The sequence below is a fragment of the Ornithodoros turicata genome, chromosome 8, assembly GCF_037126465.1.
Source record: "Ornithodoros turicata isolate Travis chromosome 8, ASM3712646v1, whole genome shotgun sequence".
NCBI lineage: Eukaryota > Metazoa > Arthropoda > Arachnida > Ixodida > Argasidae > Ornithodoros > Ornithodoros turicata.
In genome coordinates this window covers 7,918,298-7,937,821 of record NC_088208.1, presented here as the reverse complement: position 1 = coordinate 7,937,821, position 19,524 = coordinate 7,918,298, and the positions used below count along the sequence as shown (strand labels likewise).

The window sequence follows — 19,524 nt, the reverse complement described above, 5'->3', positions numbered from 1 at the left end:
ATGACAGCGGCCGGCACCAAGAAAACAACATCGACAAACGCCGAAACAGATGCAATCTGATGAAATGGCATTTGTATTAATGTGAACTTCTTTAAAGTAGACATCCTGGAGCAATGTTTTCTTCTAATTCTTAACTTCTGGGAGTATTGTGTAAAGCTTCCACCAGACGGCTGCAAATGAAAGCCACGATCACGAACGTGAAGTGCGGACGGTACGACGTGCACAGCGGGATTACGCCGACCAGGATTGCGAACCGATCCAGATTGTGTGCGACAGTGCGTTTTGAGTATAAAGCTGTTTCGAGAAACTGGGTCTTTGTATAGCAGAAGGCGTGTGGAGGACGTTACTGTAGTCGAAGATTTTGGTGGTGATGCTGCTGCTGCTGCTGAGGGACAAACCGTTGTCGGCCTCACAGAGGTGGGCAACGTGACGACTGACGCCCCGGGGGAATGTGCGTCCTGGGCCGACTTCTGAGGGAACTGCGCCGACATATGTCTGAAATGTGTCTGAGAAAAATTTAGGAAAAAACCCCGGACAGCACAGCCCGCACCGGGATTCGAATTCCAGGGTACCTATACCAGTCTCGACGTGACCGAAGATTTTGAAATCAACATCCAAGCCTTCGTAAGAGCCAATCCCGCAGGGAGCGCGAGAGAAATTTGAAGACGTTCCCGAAAGAGCATCATGTACCACCTGGAAGGTATTGAAAAGCACAACGCACTGGTATCATGTGTACGTATGTATGCAATCAGTATGCAATGCAATGATGTGCAGCATCACCTTGACATATCAAAGTAGTCTTGCACTACTGTGTCTACCGCGGGAGAAAAAAACTGGGATGCCTGAAGCAGCGTTTAGATGTACAAGCATCTAAGAGCGCCGTACGCACACGAACGCTTTATGATTGTGTACGCCAACCATCATTTCTCGGGCGTGCACGGCCGGCGACGGCCCGACGCCCTTCTGCGGGACTTCTCAGCGTTGCTCGCAAATTGCGCAGCTCCGCTGCAGTTTAGCGGAAGAAAGACGCCTGCGAAGACTGTCCATGCCCTACGGATAGCTGCGTACTTACAGGTGTGACACAAACCGGCAATTATTGTAACTACCCTCAAGCGGGTGCTTTAGCCGAAACTGCCATATTGTCGTGGTCGCACGTCATAGTAAACGTCATTTTGAGGTCATGTGACTATGTTTGCGTGTCGTTTTGCCACCCCATAACAGAAAAGACACAGAAGAAAGTCCGAGAAACCCACTCCGAAAGGTACGTTTAGTGGGGAAATCTGCTCGGAAACAGCACCGCAAGCGGTGTTGCCCCGAAGCGAAAGCGAAACAAACTTTCTTTCGAAGCGAAAACAGACAGTATTTATTGCTTCCTACGCGACCCCCGTAAAGTCGACAGTCCTGCTCGCTTGCGACTCAAAACGAAGGGTGAGCCGGTTAGCCAAATCTCCCGTTAAAGTTGACGGATTTCTTGATCGCTCGTCAACGGCCGGTTAACCCGTGAGTTAAATATGGCGGCGTTGGTGTTGTGGTACTTGTGGTATTGCAGCGGAAGATTTCGTGGCGGATTTGTGCTTCAGAAGAGAAATTGGTCTCGTAATGAGCATCGTTTCGCAGGGATGTGTCGCAGGTGTTGTGAATAAAGTACGTGGATTATCAGCAGCATCGCGGACTCTTGTACCCCATATGTTAGTGTACCTGTCCTTTCATTTCAAGCATTACTTGCTATACTTGCACATAAATAGCTTCATTTCAGTCAAACAGTATGTTGACAGCTTTCTTGGGTGTTAGGTGAATGTAAAACTGCTGCATCTCGTTACGAAGACATACGTGTATGCGTGCGTGTGTTACCGTCTGCGATTATAAACAAAACATAGTTTGCGCTGACACTAAAGAAAACTTATTGAAAAACGTATTTTCACATAAGCAACGCGCGTAAAGAAAAGTAGGTTTACATGGTAGGGTATTCATTAAAATATTTTAATTATTATGATAGTCTTCAGAATAAATATGTGTCGTCTGCTACAGACAGAAGGTAATCACTTCTGATGCAAAGCCATGGAGTACTTTGACGAGGATCTGGAAGATCTACACCTGAGTTTTCGAGTTCAGCCGTCACGATATTATCCTAGGGACACCACGGACCCTTTTGTAGCCCTAAATGACAAGCAGTTTCATGACAGATTTCGGCTAATGAAACATACAGTGTATGATCTCCTCCTGGTAATTGAGAAGCACCTCGAGTTTACATCAGACAGGAACTCCTCAGTACCACCAATACGCCAGCTCCTAATCTGCCTCCGTTTCTATGCTAGTGGAACTTTTCAAATAGTTATAGGCGACACGTCTGACATAAGCAAGTCTACCGTCTGCCGTATAATCAAGCGAGTATCACATGTTCTTGCCTCACTGTCACCTCTCTACATAAAATTCCCATCAACGCAAGATGAAAAGCAAAGGACAATGCTCGGATTCTATGACATTGCAGGCTTTCCAGGAGTCATTGGAGCAATTGACTGTACACACGTAGCAATACAGTCACCAGGTGGTAACACAGCAGAGCTGTTCAGAAACAGGAAGGGCTACTTTTCAATTAATGTGCAGTGTGTATGTGACGCTGACTTGCGGATCACCGACATTGTTGCTAGGTGGCCTGGTGCTACCCATGATGCCACAATTTTTGACAGCTCGAGAATTCGAGCCCACCTCGAGACAAATTTAGGGGGTCATTTGCTCGGAGATGCAGGATATCCTTGCAGGCCCTATCTGCTTACACCCTTAGCAGCACCTAACTCTGCTGCAGAAAAGAGATATCAGAATAAGCATGTTGCAACAAGAAACACTGTAGAAAGACTCTTTGGTGTGTGGAAGAGGAGGTTCCCTGTGTTGAAGATGGGGCTACGTTTGAAGATTGACACTGCTCTGGCAGTGATTGTTGCAACAGCGGTGTTGCATAACATTGCTCAACAAAAAGACAATTGCATACCTGACATTTGTGAGTCAGTTGTCGAGCATGAATCAGTTGATGTTGTGTGGAATGGTCCTTTAGAGCCAGGAGCCACAAGCGCTAGAGCCCAAATAATTGCAAACTTTGCAAGGAGCCGTGAGGATCTGCAGCAGTTGCTACCAGAATGATGATAAGCAGGACACATGAAGGACGCATAAGATGCAGGCTAGCTGGCTGTATATGATGGAAGAGGCATACACACAGGACAACATATTTTCAAACAAAACAATTGTTTATTTCAAACAAGGTGACTGTAGGCAAAGGAACCTCAGAAGAGTAAAGTGGGTTCACACAGGGGGCACACTTACACAACTTCCTTTGCTCCTAATCTCTATAAACTCCTACAAGGGGCTTTCTGTCTTAGGTCTTCCCTAAAATTTTGGCATTCCTGAAGATGCTTTGTGAGTTCAGAACTGGTAACACTGGAATCGACATTTTGGTTATACAGTCAACCCCTCGATTTATGAACCTTCGATTTGTGAATTCCCTTGTTTTATGAACAGGAGCACGAGGAACCAAACTTTTTACATGCATTTTTCCCTCGTTTTATGAACCTCGATATCCGAATAACGAATGGAATTTCTGGGAACAAACTAGGAGATGCCTAGCGTTTTTGCCCTCAATTTATAAACGGATCGTTCCGGTGTCAACAGAAGCCTTCAAAGGGATTATTCCGTTGTCTTATGAATGACACCGGAACGGACAAATCTTTTTCCAGATATTGCACCCTTGGTTTTAACCCCTCAAAATCCGAACAATAAATGGGTTTCCCTGGGACACATCAGGGACGTACTGACTTAACGGAATTTTCGATTCATGACTCCCTCGATTTATGAACGATTTTTCCGGGAACCGAGGGTGTTCATAAATCGAGGGTTGACTGTAATCTGATAATTTTTGGAGCGGGCAAAAAGTCTCTTGTGGAAGCTCACAGACATAAGCCGCAGAGGGAATTGTGTCAGTGAGCCCTTCATGTTCTCTCACTCACTCTTCTGAAGTTTCTTGTCCTAAAGTATCAACGTGATTTTGCAGCAATAAATGCATTGTCGTAGAGGATATAGCCATTGTGTGTTCCCACACTCATGTATTTAATTTTCTTCGTTTTATTTCCAAGTCCAGCTGAGCTGACTCAAGGAGTAAAGCCTTGTACTCGGTGTCCATCTGTGCGTGAATCAATTTTTCCTTAGCTATGGATTCCTCGAGCTTTGCTACGTCCAACCTCTTCTGGTTTAGCGTGATTTTCGATTTTGCCAGTTTTTTGTACCACAATGCAGATCTCTGCGCTGGCTGCATCACAGAGCGTCGAAGTGGCGCAGGCCTCCTACGTGACGAGGTGTCGTGCACTTGCCTGCTTGTCCCTGGGACACTTGGTAGACACGGTGCTCCTGCTGTAGCGGCTAGACTTTCAGAATGAGAGATTTCTGTGGTGGCCTGGCCTGTTGAGGTTGAGGTGTCTTGTTCATGTCTGTCCTCATTCCACAGACCTTCACTGCTGAGACATGCCTCAGAATCAATCTGACGCTCCTGTAATATCAAAAGAAGAATGCATGCTTTGCATCAAGATCTATGATCTAGATGTGGGCTAGCTGGCGGACAAACTAAATTATAGGCAAGCCTAGCTTGGCTCGCCTATGAATGCATTGCATCAAGGATGCCATTTTGATTTTCATATGAGGTCCAATGCCAGGAAGAACAGCAAGAAGAGCAAATGTTTGTTCTTTGCCTTGTATAAGTCTCTTGTACAGGCCCCGACAAAAGGTTACGGAACACTGGAGTGGTGTATCTGAGCGACACGGTTGCTACAAACAGGAGCAAACAGACTCACAAACAGGTGACCGGGTACTCGACGCACCACTCAGTAAGTGCGTCCACTCCCATTTGCCGCTAGGGTGTTGCTGAGATCAAGAAATACGCCGCTCTGGTGTTCCGTAAACTTTTGTTGGGATCTGTACATCTCATAATATTTAAACCCCTGAGACTAGGGAAGTATGAAAACAAATGACAAGGACAAAGTGTCCAAGTTGAGACTGTCGATGTGTGTGTTTTGTGCCTTCCTAGTCTGTGGATTTTCATATTACGAGTTCTAATCACCAGCTAACTTGCTTTTTAGCCATTCTCTCTCGAACACGCCAGCAAAATGTTTTCAGCTCTACAGAACATAACATCACTGAACGGAGTAAAATAAGCAAAAGACTTACCACAGGAATCTCATTTGTACTTGTCCCATTGATAATGACATCTAAAAATAAAGAAGGTCAATTCCATTCACCTGAGAATTACGCATATCCAGGATAACAAAATAACTGAGCAGATGTAAATACCAAATATTCTTGAAGCATCCGAGTCATAGCAGTTCTGCAGTGGCTGTAGATTTCCAGGTACCAGAGAGGCAATCTGAATTGTTGCACTGGAGAGCGGTGATGGTGGTGACCCCCCCCCCCCCCCCCCCCAGTGCGAAACACTGCATTCCGGTGCTTTGCTAGCTCCTTACGTGATTTTTTCTTTTGATTTTCGTAGCAGTGCTTCAACTGCTCAGTGACCCTCAAGTGCACAGTTGATAGTGCATTAAACTCCGAAGTTAGCTTCTTCCACGTAGCGTTTTTTTGCTCAACTGTCTTCCCATCAGTTTTCTTGTTTTCAATTACAGTTCTGTATTTACTGACGAGGTCTAGCAGAGTAGATATCTCACTTTCGGTAAAATTCGGGCTTCGTTTCGCCATCGTGGGAAAATAAATAGCAATACCTATAAGGCAGAGCTTCGAAAATGCTGTCGTCTGCGAAATAACAGACCATAGTAACAGGGAAGATGATTGCAGATTAGAATAATTGCTAAAAAGGAGTGAAAAACGCTGTTCTGCCTCTTGTATTGCAAATAAATTTACAGGCTTTTGTACATGCAAGCGTTCCTAATTATGTCTGCTTCTCAGTGCAGCTTGTAGTACAGTAATGCTATCTCCACGGAGCCAGGCATTGTGGGAGGGGATGCAGACAAGCTTACGAATTGCTTACCGCAGTACAGACACGTAAAACAGCAAAGGTACACAAATTATTTTCGTGGCACACCGGTCGGTAGCATGGAACGACGCAAACCGAACACAGTACGTCACACAATCTCCAAAATCCGTGCACAGTTGTTTGCAAAAGTCACGAAAGTTAAAGTTAGAAAGAAAGAAAGTAAAGGTACAGTCACGAAGTATATCGCACAAGTTGACCGCCAGGCCGCATACGTCACCTGGGAACACCGTACAAGGCACCGTATCTAAGTAGGTCATAGGTTTATTATAAAAAATCTGTGAAAAAAAAAAACGAGTAGAACTGCTTCGAGATTGCAATGAACAGAGAGGACGCCAGCTAAAAAGCTGTCGTTGCAACACAAGCCAGGATAGGTGGCGTCCTATGAAACTCTAAAAACAAATCTGACAGGATTATTTAAGGGAAGGTAATTTTGAGAGGGGGGTTAAACGCATTTTACGGTTGCGTATTCGAGCTTGCGCAGTGCATAGGTGGGTGGATGAGCTTTGCCTCGCCATCCCGTGAGCCTTGCTGTACTGCACTCTGTAGATGCTGTACTATGTCTATGCATGATCATTTCCAGGAGACCTTTATAGGAGGAAAGGGCTATGGCTTTGAACGGCACGACGTAACAACAGAGGACGGCTATATAATTCAGATTCATCGTATCCCACATGGAATGAAAACCTGCAATGAGACCAGCAAGCCTGTGGTGTTTCTCATGACAGGACTCCTAGGAGATTCCACATCGTACGTGTTAGACTTCGCGAACCAATGCGTAGGTAAGTGCTTGGGCCTTCATTCGGGCAGTATCGCAGTATTGCACTAGGGATTGTACAGCTGAAGATGATCGCCTTTGCAACCTTCCTTCCGCAGGGTTTTTCCTTGCCGACAACTGTTACGACGTATGGATCGGTAATTACCGAGGAACCACCCTGTACGGAAAACGCCATGTCAACGAGGCTTTCCAGAACTCTCGAGAATTTTGGGATTTCACGTGAGTCTCCACAATCTCCACTCCATTCTCCACTAACAGTTTCCACTTTTATAGAGTATAAAATTCCCATTGGATTTCCACTAATTTAAGTTAAAAATAATATCTAAATTGCGGAGATTATCCTCTCGTCACCGGGAATCACATGGGGTGAAGCCTCTCCCCCATTAAGAAATAGAGTCCAACTTTTATTTAAGTTGTTCTTCGCTAAAGCTCAGGAAGAGATCATAACAAACAAACAAAAAGCCGCTGTGATCCTCCCAAAGGATTATGAAGAATAGACCTCTACCTGTTTGTAAACAAATGACGTCATAATGTTCGACAGCGTCACGAGTTTGGTAGAGTTGAGCTACGTTCAATGCTAGTGGCGAACAAGGTCGCGCCCAAAAGCCACGGTCTTGAGGGGATTACGGTGGTCTCTGAAAAGGACGCGACCTTCGCTCCGACTTTTCTTTCAATGGGAGGCAGCGAACAATTGCCATTCGTGGAACCCAGCTATCCCCTTCCGATCTGTTTTGGTTTCGGTGTGTCTACCAACGTCATGATGACGTTTCTCGGGTAGAGGTTTATTCACCTTTGAGCATCCCCGTACATCCCCTGATTATCACATTGAAAAGAAAAGAAATAAAGAGTGAAACCCATGAAAAAAAAAAGAAAAAGGAAAAAAAGAACGCTACAACTATCTTGGTGCTTTTTGGTGTTCCTGGTTTGAAGTGAGCGATACTGCTGTTGTCTGGTTCTCCTGGTGCGCATTCCAGGCTGCTGCGTAGTTTCTGATATTGAACTCCAAAGTGGACCGGCACCAATGTAGCGCCAGTCTGCCGCTATGCAGGTGCTGTACAGTAATCCGGGTGTGGCCAGCAGACTGCCGGAGACCCGGTTTCACCAACTCTGGTTAACTTTGAACTGAGATCAAGCTTTGCCAAAACTTGAATTAACACTTAGTTCTTTGTTGCAAGCGTTTGTTGGTGATGGTTGGTGATGGTAGGCTGTGATTCGGGATATTCCTGGTGTTATCTTCTGTGATGTCTAAATCAGAACTCCCTGGTGTTCCTATCGTCCTTTCTCTGATGTTCCACACCATGATTGCTGTTTTGTGTGCTCTGGTATTGCGCACCAGGGTCCCTAGTGTTTCCTGGTGCTCCACTGTTGAACACATAGAATTAACCCAGGCAGCACGCCTATATTGGACATACATTGGACCAATATTGGCAATTAGTGATGCCAATATTGGCCCACTTTTGCAAATGCAACCCGACCCAATATTGGTTTTCCATATTGCCAGTGCACTTCCCATACTTCCAATTTTTAACCCATTTTGCCATTTTCATTACTTTTTAATTAATTTTAATGCTGAACCACTGAGGACACTCCCTCGAAACATGCTGTGTCACGGTCGTGTGCTGGGCATGGTAGTCTGTGTGTTAACAGCCACGGACACCAAAGGGTCTGCTTCAATGAACACTTTCTTGAGCAACAGTGCTGGTCCTTCCAGACCAGTAGGGCGTTACAAATTGAAAATGCAAAATAATGGAAAAGTGCAACAATGGTTAATGAATGCAACATATAGTGACGTATCTGGTGGAATGCAATAGTGCTGCCCTCGCAGTTCGCTACAGCATTGCAGAGTGCATAATATATGGGGACTCTAGAGAACGGACTTGGCGCCGAAGCCGGCGTCGGAAGCTGAATTCTTCGGCTTCCGACGTCGAATCCAGGGAAAGAAATCATCACTTACGTTGGGTGACTTCGTTGGAGATTCAGGGCCGTCCCGTTGCATTGTGTTGTATTCTTGGAGAAACATCCCAGTTGCATTCTCTTTCCCTAGACCTTTGAATCGTGGGTGGGACCTGGCTGCGATCACGAGGTCTCTGTTCCCCACGCCGATCGCAGAATATGTGTAGGGTAAGGAATATACGTTAATGCGTCGTTTCCCCTCAACCAACCAACTATGTCATATGCCTCTTCCGCAGTGCGCGCAGTGGGGCAGTCACTAACAGTGTGCAGTGCACCATGGGGGCAAGTGCTCAAGGCGACGCAGAACGGAGTTTGGGGTTGGGAGCAGTGCTCCCATGAACATATAGTTCCCCTTCGCAAAATGTTCAACGCTTCTGCCTCCGGTGCCGTGGACTCCAGTGAAGAAAATCATGATGTCGTGAGTGTACAACCATCAACGTGAAAAGGATTGTTACCAGGCAGTTTTTTTTTTAAGTTCCCCGCCAAGACTTGGACGTGACGTGCGTTAGAATCCCAACACCGGCTGTGTTGTCTAATGTTTTCCCTGGGTTACCCGGCGCACTTTCCAGACGAATGTCGACAGTTCCCCCTGAAGTCGGCCCCGGATGCATCCATCTGTCCATGTCTGTACGCCGCCGTAGTAACCTTTGGCGCATTCTAGCATTCTCCCCTCTTCGGTACAACAGTTCCCCCCTTTTTCTGTATACGTGTACCTGGAAGTCCTTTGAGGATGCAGGGTGGCCCAGCTAACTGCGAACATATTTTTAAAAAATATATCTCACACTTTTTCCAAGATGAAATCAATTGCAATATAGCATATGCTGAAGGGCACTCCTTAGGAGGGCATTAGCAAAGTCCTAAGGCAATGTCTTAATTAACTTTCATTAATTAACTTTTTAATTATAAAAGCTACGAAGTTGTCCCAATGAGATCTGTTCCTTTCGGTTACCTGGTAACATAGCCGTTTTCAGAACAAAAATCCGTTCGATAGATCGCCCACAAAAAATTCGTGAATGAAAACTATTTTTCTTTATTTTGTTCATTGCGCCTCTTAGAAGACGCGTCTTTCCTTCACCCCCAATGTGAGAGGGAGAAACAGCACACTATTGCCTCTCGCGTCCTGGAAAAAGATTAAAGGGAAACAGAAAATGCCACCCAAGATAAGGCTAGTTCCGATAGAGTCACCCGATACATTTCTTTTTGTTTTGCTTCCGCAAGTTAAAGCTCATCTTCGACGCATGAGGCGGCACTGTGCTCCTTCCCCCTTTCACGTTGGGGATGAAGGAAATACGCATCTCCGAACATGCGCAATGAACAAAAAGAAAGGCGTTGGGAAGAATTCGAAAAAGTGTCATATATATATATATATTTTTTTTAAATATGTTCGCAGTTAGCTGGGACACCCTGTATGTATATGCCTGATCCATGCATGTTCCTGTGGGGATGACCACGAGAAACAAGGGACTAGAACAGTGTTTTCGCAACTGAATACAGTAAAGCTATTTCTCTAGCCACTTTCTCACTCCTTTAGAATTTGTGCTCAGTGCATTCAAACACGATCCATCCCGACATTGGGCTCCCTCAACACCGACAAGCAAAAAGTCATCGGAAAGACATTTCTTTCGCACAGCTTCCACCAGCAAGGCATCTATGACTTGACTGCCGAAATCGACTACGTCCTGCAGGAAACTGGCAGGAGCAAGCTCTTTTTCGTGGGGATCTCCCTTGGACCGGCCGTACTCATGGTGATGATGTCAGAGCGACCAGACTATAACAACAAGGTAAGCACAATCTTCAAGTCACTGGGGAATTTTAGAGAATCACACGTGGGCCTTCCATTACGACTCCAAATAGCTGGCAACCAATCAGAACCCAGCCCTTTGAGTCAGGGGCCCTTGCATTCAGCGGGCCTTGTTAAACGAGTATGTTTCTTAGTCTAGTAGTTTAAGGAGGACTCATGCGGTGTAGTTAACTTTCGCTTCCGGAGTGCACATCGCAAAATTGTTTTCTTCGTTTTGCTTTTCTTCCGCACTTTAAGGAAGTAACGTAATCTACGCCAGCGCGCAGAACATGCTAGCAAACGACAAAGACATTATTTTCATTCGCAGGGGTCTGGAAAACTGCACTGACCTTGTCGAATTTGTTGATTGCAATCAACTTCCCGACTATTACTGTAGGGAATGACACCATTTTGGCCCAAATATCGCGAGCGGGCGGGCCGAAAGAAGCGATTTTGTTGCATCTCCCATAGACTCCCGTGTATTGAAAATCTGACAAACTTCGATTCGCCAAAAATCAGTAGACCGCGTCAGGCCTTCACAAATATGTCATTCCCTAGGTAAACTCGAGAGGAACACGCATGTACCTGCTTCGTGTAGAAATTTAGCTAGGTTTTCGAGAACCCTACGAACGAAAATTCCTCATAGACTTTCTTAAGAAGTGAGTCCGCATTAACGGGCCGTCTTTACTCCGTGTTGTTTGTTGGCGCAGTTCCACCTCGAAAAGTGTGTACCAACTGCACCAGGTTTCAATCCTACGCGGCGTTCTTAGATCATTGTCGGTGAGTGCGACAATTGTTACAGGAACGCCTGGGATTTCATGTGAGCTCTTCACGACGGACGATCATTTTCCCCTGGTTTTTGTTAACGTAGAGGAGAGACGAAACCGTTTGCGTTTGTCCATGGTTTATATCTCCTCAGACTCAAGGGAATGTCACCGACAACTGGCAGTTGGTTTCCATCTTGCTTTCTTGTTCTACAATGTTTTAGATCGGGTTAAGCAGGATCGGAGTTCGATCCTACTCAAACATGTCCGTGTAGCAGCGCCGGATCCGCATTGCGCTCGATGAGCATTGGCTCAATGAGGATCAACAGTGTCCGAGTGACAGGGGTATTACTAGTTCGAAAAGGCCTCAGTAATAATTCGTTCGATGATACGAAATGGTGGACAGATAGCACTCATTAGTTGAAGTACTTCGCGTTGTAGATGACGCATACGCCTCCTGGTGGAGCTTCGGAGTAGTTCCAGTACGATGTCATGAAGGGCGAGCAGATCCCGGCAGAGACACTCCCAGCACCTTGTCGGCTGTGCCATTCAAGCCCGTTCCACACTATGAGTAGAAGCGGACCAAGAACGTTACATGTTCCGAGCGTTCAATCCGTGCACCTTCGTGCCCAGAGTCGGACAGTCGGCCCGTGATCTTCCTCTAGAGCTCCACCACCCCCGAGCCTTGACTGTTATCTTCGTCGTACATCATTGCCGACGCGTGTGAAACCCAGAGGAAGCATCCAGGGATTCCCAGGGAAGAACCCAGGTCATCTCCCAAAAATGGCGAAGCAGCGAAAATCAGCGCATTGATGTATTTACATAAATTTACAAGCTGTTTGAGCGAACCCAAGAAAAATATTATTAAACTAGAAATATCAGTACTGTTTCCCATATTGTATTATATCTACATGTTTTAAATAACAGTTTAAATGCGATACATTCTTATACTCCCTGTCCCTGACGTGCTTTATTATCTGCTAATGTGAAAAAGTGTGAAAGCAGAGATCGAGAACTTACCCGTCAAAAAGAATTCGTGAGGAGTTAAGTTACTGCGTGAAAAATGTAACTGAGTTAACAACGAAGTTCATCAGCCTGAAATGCAACGCGCAGTTACGGAATTACTTAACAAAGGAACGAGTTACTTCGGACACAACATAGCGCTAGCACAGCGCGCGTGAGCAGTTGTGTTCGACCTTTGGGTTGCCTGCGGAGGAATGCAACACGATGAGATCGTTTTCGTTTATGTCCAACAATCCGAACGCTTTGCATCTTACTCCCTGTGGCCGCACAATGGTTCAGCTTCTTTTCAACGGCAGCGGCAGTGGCGTCACTAGGGGGGTGCGGGGGGTGCGGTCCGCACCGGGTGAGGCCACGGAAGGGGTGACGCGCCGCACCAATACTGCCGCTTCCTCCCGTTCTCTGCGGCACGATGACGCCAAAAACCACATGTGGAACTTTCTACAAGGCACATTTTTTTTTCTGAATGTGTTGTAATATGTTTAGAAAGGGATCCGTTAATGGCGGCATGGGGAGGAGGGCGGGACGACGCAAAGAGCCCCCGCTCCGGGTGACGCGTACCCTAGCGACGCCACTGGGCAGCGGTTTTTACTTCCTGAGTAGAGTATTGTCATTCATTGAATATCACGCTTTATGGCGTAAAATACCATGGAAGAACCGGAGAGAAAGCAAGAAAATACTGTGGACGTGAGCGAAAAGAGAATTAAAAGTAACTTGGACCTTTGCTGAAGTTACCTTGGCTAAGTTACCTGAAAAAGAAACGAGTTCCTCTGAATGTTACCACCCGCGCAAGAATAACGAGTTAAGTGACAAGTTACAAAACCAAAGAAAGGAACTTAGTTACAATAAGTTACCTCGAACTCTGTGTGAAAGTGCTGGTTTGACTTTTATGTCGTCGCCTGGTATATATGTGTTCTTCGCACACTTGCTGTGAAATGTTGCACCTGTACACGAAGCAGTGCTTGCAACGACCGCACCTACGATATTCCATACGGAAAATACTGAATTTATGTTCCTTATATGCGCCTCTAACATTTGCTCAGATCATGGCCGCTACATTCCTGGCTCCGGTGTACAACCTTGCTCATGTAACGCTTCCTTTCTTGGCGCTCACATTTCCTGTTGGCGAAGAATTCTTGGTGAGTCAGCCATGCATAGTTAGTCATGTATGTATTCGATGCCTACGAAGACTTCTGCACTTTCTCACATGAAGAAAACAGGATGGGCTGTTTTCCTTGTTTGAGTCGTGTTGCCTTTAAGGTTGTTATGAATTCCTTATCCCACGTCATAAAAGGAAACATGCCTTCTCGACCCCAATGTGTCAAGAGGTAACAGCGATAGCTCCATCATCCTCGCGCTGGCTATTGGATAGATTTCTGTATCATCTTCGCTCCAGCTATTCCGGTTGTGCGATGACATTTACGTGACTTTTCATTTTATTTTTGGATGTTGATGACTCCATTCCCAGTAACGCTCTAAATGCTACACGAGAGCATAGAAACAAAGCGCAACATTGGATCTCCAGGGCGCATCTCTGCCTCGCACTCCACCTAACTCTTACCTAACTCCATGATATCAGCACATGAGACTTACACAACATCGAATGCACACTGCGACACTAAATGCAGTCTTTACTGTGGACATCGGCTCCACGCACTCTACTCCACCATAGCACGCGGATGAAAGCCTGCGATGTTTATTTATTTTCTTATTTACGTTTTTGTTTCACCGTGGTTATGGCAGTATTGTTTACTGCCGAGAGCGCCCGCCTATGAATGCTACATTGGATGAAAGTCACTCCCATCTTGAGTTGCTGGACTCAGAATGTCTGAAGGCAGAAGACTGTTCCTACACCTTTTTTTTTTTAAAGAAGCTTGCAAGATGTTCGCATCCCAACAACGACGTAACATTACTTCTGTAGTGTGTAGGCAAGAGACCCTCCAAGGGTCCAATCTTCAATTTGTTATCCCGTAACACGCGTTAACTGCACCACGTCGCCTGTGATTCTGCACGAGCTCTTCAATCGCAGCGTTTATTTGAAATAGCCGTCTTCCAGAACACGTTTCTAGTGCCGTCGCGCGATGTTTGGAGCGCCCTAAGAGAGAAAGTTCTATCATACTCCGAAAGGGAGATAACATAACGGAGACTAATGAAAAATACGGAAAAGCTGCTGCAGGAAATCGGAAATTTAGAAGGTGCCTCATGCCGGGAAGAATGAAATGGAACGATCTTACCTCGTAAGAGAATGGAATGCTGCTGGTCCTGTCGGCTGCGCCATGTCAGGCACGAAATGGTAGGACGGCGAGTTCAAGATTGGGGCCGAGGCCGACCAATAGAAGAGCTAGTTGTTTGGCGTCATAATGCGTCGTTCACCCGAAATGGTTCCACAGTGTGGTGTAGAAAAGCACCCTACATGGGCTTGATTCGAACCGGTGTGATCATTTACATCCGTAGAGGTTTGTACAACTCAGTATTATCATATGTACGTATATAATCATATGTGGAACATACGTACGGTATTTTCAAGGGAGTGATCATACCTGGCGCTTCCGATAAATTACCCTCTGACTTACTCTGGGCGTTGCTTGTTTGTCATCATTGACATTCCACGGTGCCCGATTCGTGTATTCGTACTTCCAAGGCTTCCAGATAAGAACAAGCAGCCACATCACATTTTCTATGAAAGATCTCTTACAATAATAGTTTAAATACAGCTTGCCATGTTAGGAGGTCTTCCAAGCCGGTATTGACAGCCTGTATATTCGATTTCAGACGGGCATGTATTACGCCGGAGTGCGTGAGTTTCTGCCGAAGAACATGCCAATTATAAAGCTCGCATCCTTCGCGTGTCAGGATCCCGGTAGCTTTATCTGTGCCTTACTGCTGGAGTACGCAGCTAACATGGAGAGCAAGTACGTCAATAGGGTAAGTAAACAAGTTACATAGCGCTAATAATGACGTGTCAATGACGAATTAAGCGCGCAAATATTCTTGCACGACTTTATATACGGCGTAACTTACCCTGCGGACAAGCTAGACTCCAGGAAATCTTTGCATACAGGCTCTGCTGAGATTGACCACCTGGACTAGTTGCAGGTTTTATAGTCTGTATCTTGTAATTTGAGTCATTTCAGGAAGCGTGATTGTAATTGTGATAAGGTGTGATTACTAAAGAGCGGATTTTAAGGCACTAACACGTAACGCTCTTCATCGCATAAAATGCAGAAAATGTTCTAGGCCAACCAACGTTCAGGGTCATATCGCTTGATCTTCCGATTGGAAGGAAAGATAATTCATAAACAGGTGTGAGGCCGCTTTCTCAACTAGTCGGGAGACGGAGCGGTATCACCCGGGGTGCTGATTCTCATATTCGCGTAGAGCGTGCTGTGCGGTCAAGAGCGCCACCTGTCAGTACCTAGTAGTTTCAATAGATAAACACCGTGTGCAACGACGATTAAATCGCTTTTGAGAGGGGGCGAAATTAAGACATACTAAATTCATATTAATTCCAGACGAGGACACCTGTTTACGTGTGTCAATATCCGGCCGGAACATCTACTCTGCACATTATTCATCTGTACCAAGTAAGTTATCAAACCTCAGTCTTGCCTCTAAGTCGGGATACAAGATGTTACGATGCTGGGGAGAGTTTAGTAATGAACAATATTGCCGGTCTTCACGTCGCGAGAGAACTGTGATCATGAGTGAAGAGACTTTAAACGCCTATATTCTCGTTCAATTACTGCCACGGTCTGGAGGGATTGTAATGAATCGACGTTGATCCAAGGATCATGTCCTTTACAAAGCCTCGAGATAGAAACGTCTAATGTGTCTTGGTGTTCCTATACGCAACGCGTACTGCGAGCAACAAGCTAGCGTATCGTCCGTGGCGATGAAACACTCGCGTCATCAACAACATTGTTTTTTTGTTCTTTACATTATGCCGTACACTTATGCGATATTCCATCACGCAAGCCTGCGACACTGAACGATGCTTTGGTTTGCCAGCGACTTTTCAGGGAACTGAATCGCCGTCATAACCAATCCTTGTATAAAGAAAAATATGGGACTGGGGACAACAAGGAAAATGCACATGAACAAGGTCTCATGTCCGCTTCGTTCTGGAAAGCACATTTTATCAGCCAGTGTTATGGCATCCACACTGCATCTCGTCTTTACCATCAGTAAAAGGGAGTCTACAGAAACCAAATCATACATGTTTTTCTTTGTGTGTGTGTGGAAAAAATTAGCATCCAACAGAAGGCGGGGACTGTACGTACGTTTGGAACCGAAAAACCGCGGTGAAATGCGGAGGCAGTTGGCCTCGGCATTACGCGGTGAATAGCATACGACTGAGGTCACTTGCGATACGATGAGGCCACGGGTGCAACCTGAACTTTCGCGGACAGGTATCTCAGTGAAGAAAAATGTTCCTTTCACGCGTCTGCAGTGTGAGATATCGCTTGATCTGGATATGAACGCCCTCGCAAAAACACAACGTTTGTTGCGTAAGCAGTGACACAGCGGTCTGTGACCAAAGCAGTTCTGACTTTCTTGAGAGATTCAGGTCTTATGAACAGCCTCTGAACTCAGTCGTGCAATCTCATTCTTTTGTGCCCCACTCCCACCCTCAACGCATTAACCTCATGCTTTCCTTTTAAAGTGATCTTCTGTGATCCATCTCACCATCGTTCTCATCATTCTTTCACCGTTTGTTTGTCATCTTTTTTTTGTCATCTTTGTCTTTAATCTACCTCATCCTTCTTTCATCATTTGTTAGTTTATCCTTTATCTCCTAATTCTTTTTCTTTTTATCTATTTCTTATTTCTTAATTTTCTTTATTTATTTATTTCTTATTCCTTCCTATTTCTTTCCTTAATTCTTTTCTTTTCTTTTTATTTATTTATTATTTCTTAATTCTCTTTATTTATTCATTTATTTATTTCTGGAATAGCAAGCCGACGTCTCGTTTGGCTGACCTTTCCCCCGTTTTTTTTTTCCTTTTCGTCTAATAAATTAACAGACTTGTACACGTTACTAAAAAAAGTAATTGATTACCGTTACCGTTACCTTGTACGAAAAAGTAATTTTTTACCGCTACAAATTACTTGCCGGAAAAAGCAATGAAGTAACGCCTTAAAAAGTAACGCGTTACTTTGCCAATTACTTTCGATATCTGAGAAAACGATATAAAAAAAGATAGAGAAAAAGATATCCACAAAAAAAAAACTGAGCAAAAACGAAGTCAGCATTGAAGCAGAAGGTTGAGAGTTTTGAGAGTTCCGTGAAAAGAGTCCCAACAGGAACTCCCACAAATGACTCATCAGGTTCGCGGTACAACCTACAGTCCAACCTACTGTATGCAGGCCGGGTTACGGATAGATAGTACACATGAATGGGGAGAGGACAGTGGACTCAAAAATACACTACACGTGCGGAACACTGTGGCAATTGACCTCGGGGTCCTCGGGAAAGTAATTGTTGCGGGAAAAGTCCTAGCTTTAAGACAGTTGCCTTGCACCGAACTTGCAGAGGGCAGTTGGTTTTGTCTTATCGCGACGGTGAATCATCCCATATATGTGTGTTTGCGTCGTCCCGAACAATGTGGATTCTTTAGTTTCCAAGTAATCGATTACTTGGTAATTGATTACTGAAAATTGTAATTGAATTACTCAAAAAATTACTGGGCCCCAAAAGTAATCGATTACTTTACAAATTACTCAAAAAAGTAATTGATTACTAGTAACGCAATTACCCGTTACCCGTTACGTACAAGTCTGAATAAATATACCCCCCCTCCCCAGTGTGAGCTTGACAGCGCCACCGACACACTGTACCATCGCTGGGCAATGACTGAACACAGTTTTATTACGCTCACGCTAAATGCAGTCTTCATTGTCGTCAATCCTCCCGTGGTCAACATTGTGTGGTCCTAGAGCTAACACCGGAGCTGGTATGGAGGGTGCCTAACACAAACTTTGCGCGTCCCTGCGTGTAAAGGACCCCCCGTTATCTGATTTTCTTCTGGATCGTTTTTTTTTTCTTCTTCTTTTCATTTGCTATTTACCGCGAACGGCCGCCTTCCCATGTGTCTGATACGTTGCGCCTCCCACGTATAACGCAGTTACATATACTACAATAACACGTGAAGCAATAATGCCTCCCCCTTGGAGAGGACATCGCGTGCATTAAAGGGTTTGCATTATGCTATACTTGTATATTCATCTGACACGGATGTCCATTTTAATAGATTGGCAAACGAAAGAAGTTTCAAACGTTCGATTGCACCTATATCAGACCTTCCTCAACGGATTGCGTAAGTACTATCTGTGTATGCCTCCGTTGGTTCAGTATGCGGACTGCTAGACAAGCGAAGATAATTCCCAGTGGGAGCCTCTGAATAGTCCACACATTGCTCGTTATTGCACATTACATTAGGTTGTGTATTTTATTAGACATGGTGCGGAGTGAGGTAATAGAAATCACTCATATAATGGTCTGTGAGGCAAGAAAGCTTCAGAAAGAGTCACTTGTGAAAAAAACAGTCGTGGGGTCTGAAAATGCCCAGATGTCGCCCGCGCTGTACTCTGATTGTTTTTCTACCGGTACGTGCATATTGACTGTATACCTTGAGCTTCGGTTTAGTGCACCAGCGTGATTAGCTTTTCGACGCGGTTGCTAATCTGATGCAATGACACGTAGCTGGCTTCCCACGCGTTACTTAGATCCTTTCACTTTTTCCAGAGTCCACCACGACCCTACGACATCAGCAAGACGCAAGTTGATGTTGGCGTTTTCTACTCCGACGGAGACCAGTTCGCCACTCCGCCAGACGTTGAATCTCTCATGGCCGAGCTAGGAGACAGAATCAAATTTGTTCGACACATTCGAGACCCCGAATTTGGTCACTTCAACTTCGCCACTGCTGCTTTTATTCATGAATCCTACATCCTTAAACCTATGCTAGAATTCCTCAGGAGGTACAGCTAATTGCTCTACACCTAACGAGGGTCTCCTAGATCAGTAAAAACTGTTCAAACTAGACTAAATACTGTCCCAAGCAAGACAGATGCTGTGCTGAAATCGAATAATCGTTGGTGTTATTTTTCGTGTGTTTGTTGGGGAACAGTTTGCTTCTGAGGAGGAGTCAATTTGTTGTTTGTTTGTTTGTTTGTTTCTGATCGAATAAATCATTTTCGTTTCACCGCA

General features: G+C 45.1%; 1 protein-coding gene across 1 annotated transcript in view; it reads left to right on the top strand.

Annotated features, from left to right (window-relative positions):
* The window catches only part of LOC135367477 (gastric triacylglycerol lipase-like), a 135,086-nt gene extending 115,562 nt beyond the window's left edge, over positions 1-19,524 (top strand). Inside the window, exons 4-11 of the mRNA XM_064600783.1 lie at positions 6,603-6,801; positions 6,896-7,016; positions 10,381-10,531; positions 13,358-13,453; positions 15,087-15,239; positions 15,827-15,898; positions 18,566-18,631; positions 19,060-19,524. Coding sequence (XP_064456853.1) covers positions 6,603-6,801; positions 6,896-7,016; positions 10,381-10,531; positions 13,358-13,453; positions 15,087-15,239; positions 15,827-15,898; positions 18,566-18,631; positions 19,060-19,305 — 1,104 coding nt within the window. The 3' untranslated portion in view covers positions 19,306-19,524. The remainder of the gene's footprint in view (positions 1-6,602; positions 6,802-6,895; positions 7,017-10,380; positions 10,532-13,357; positions 13,454-15,086; positions 15,240-15,826; positions 15,899-18,565; positions 18,632-19,059) is intronic.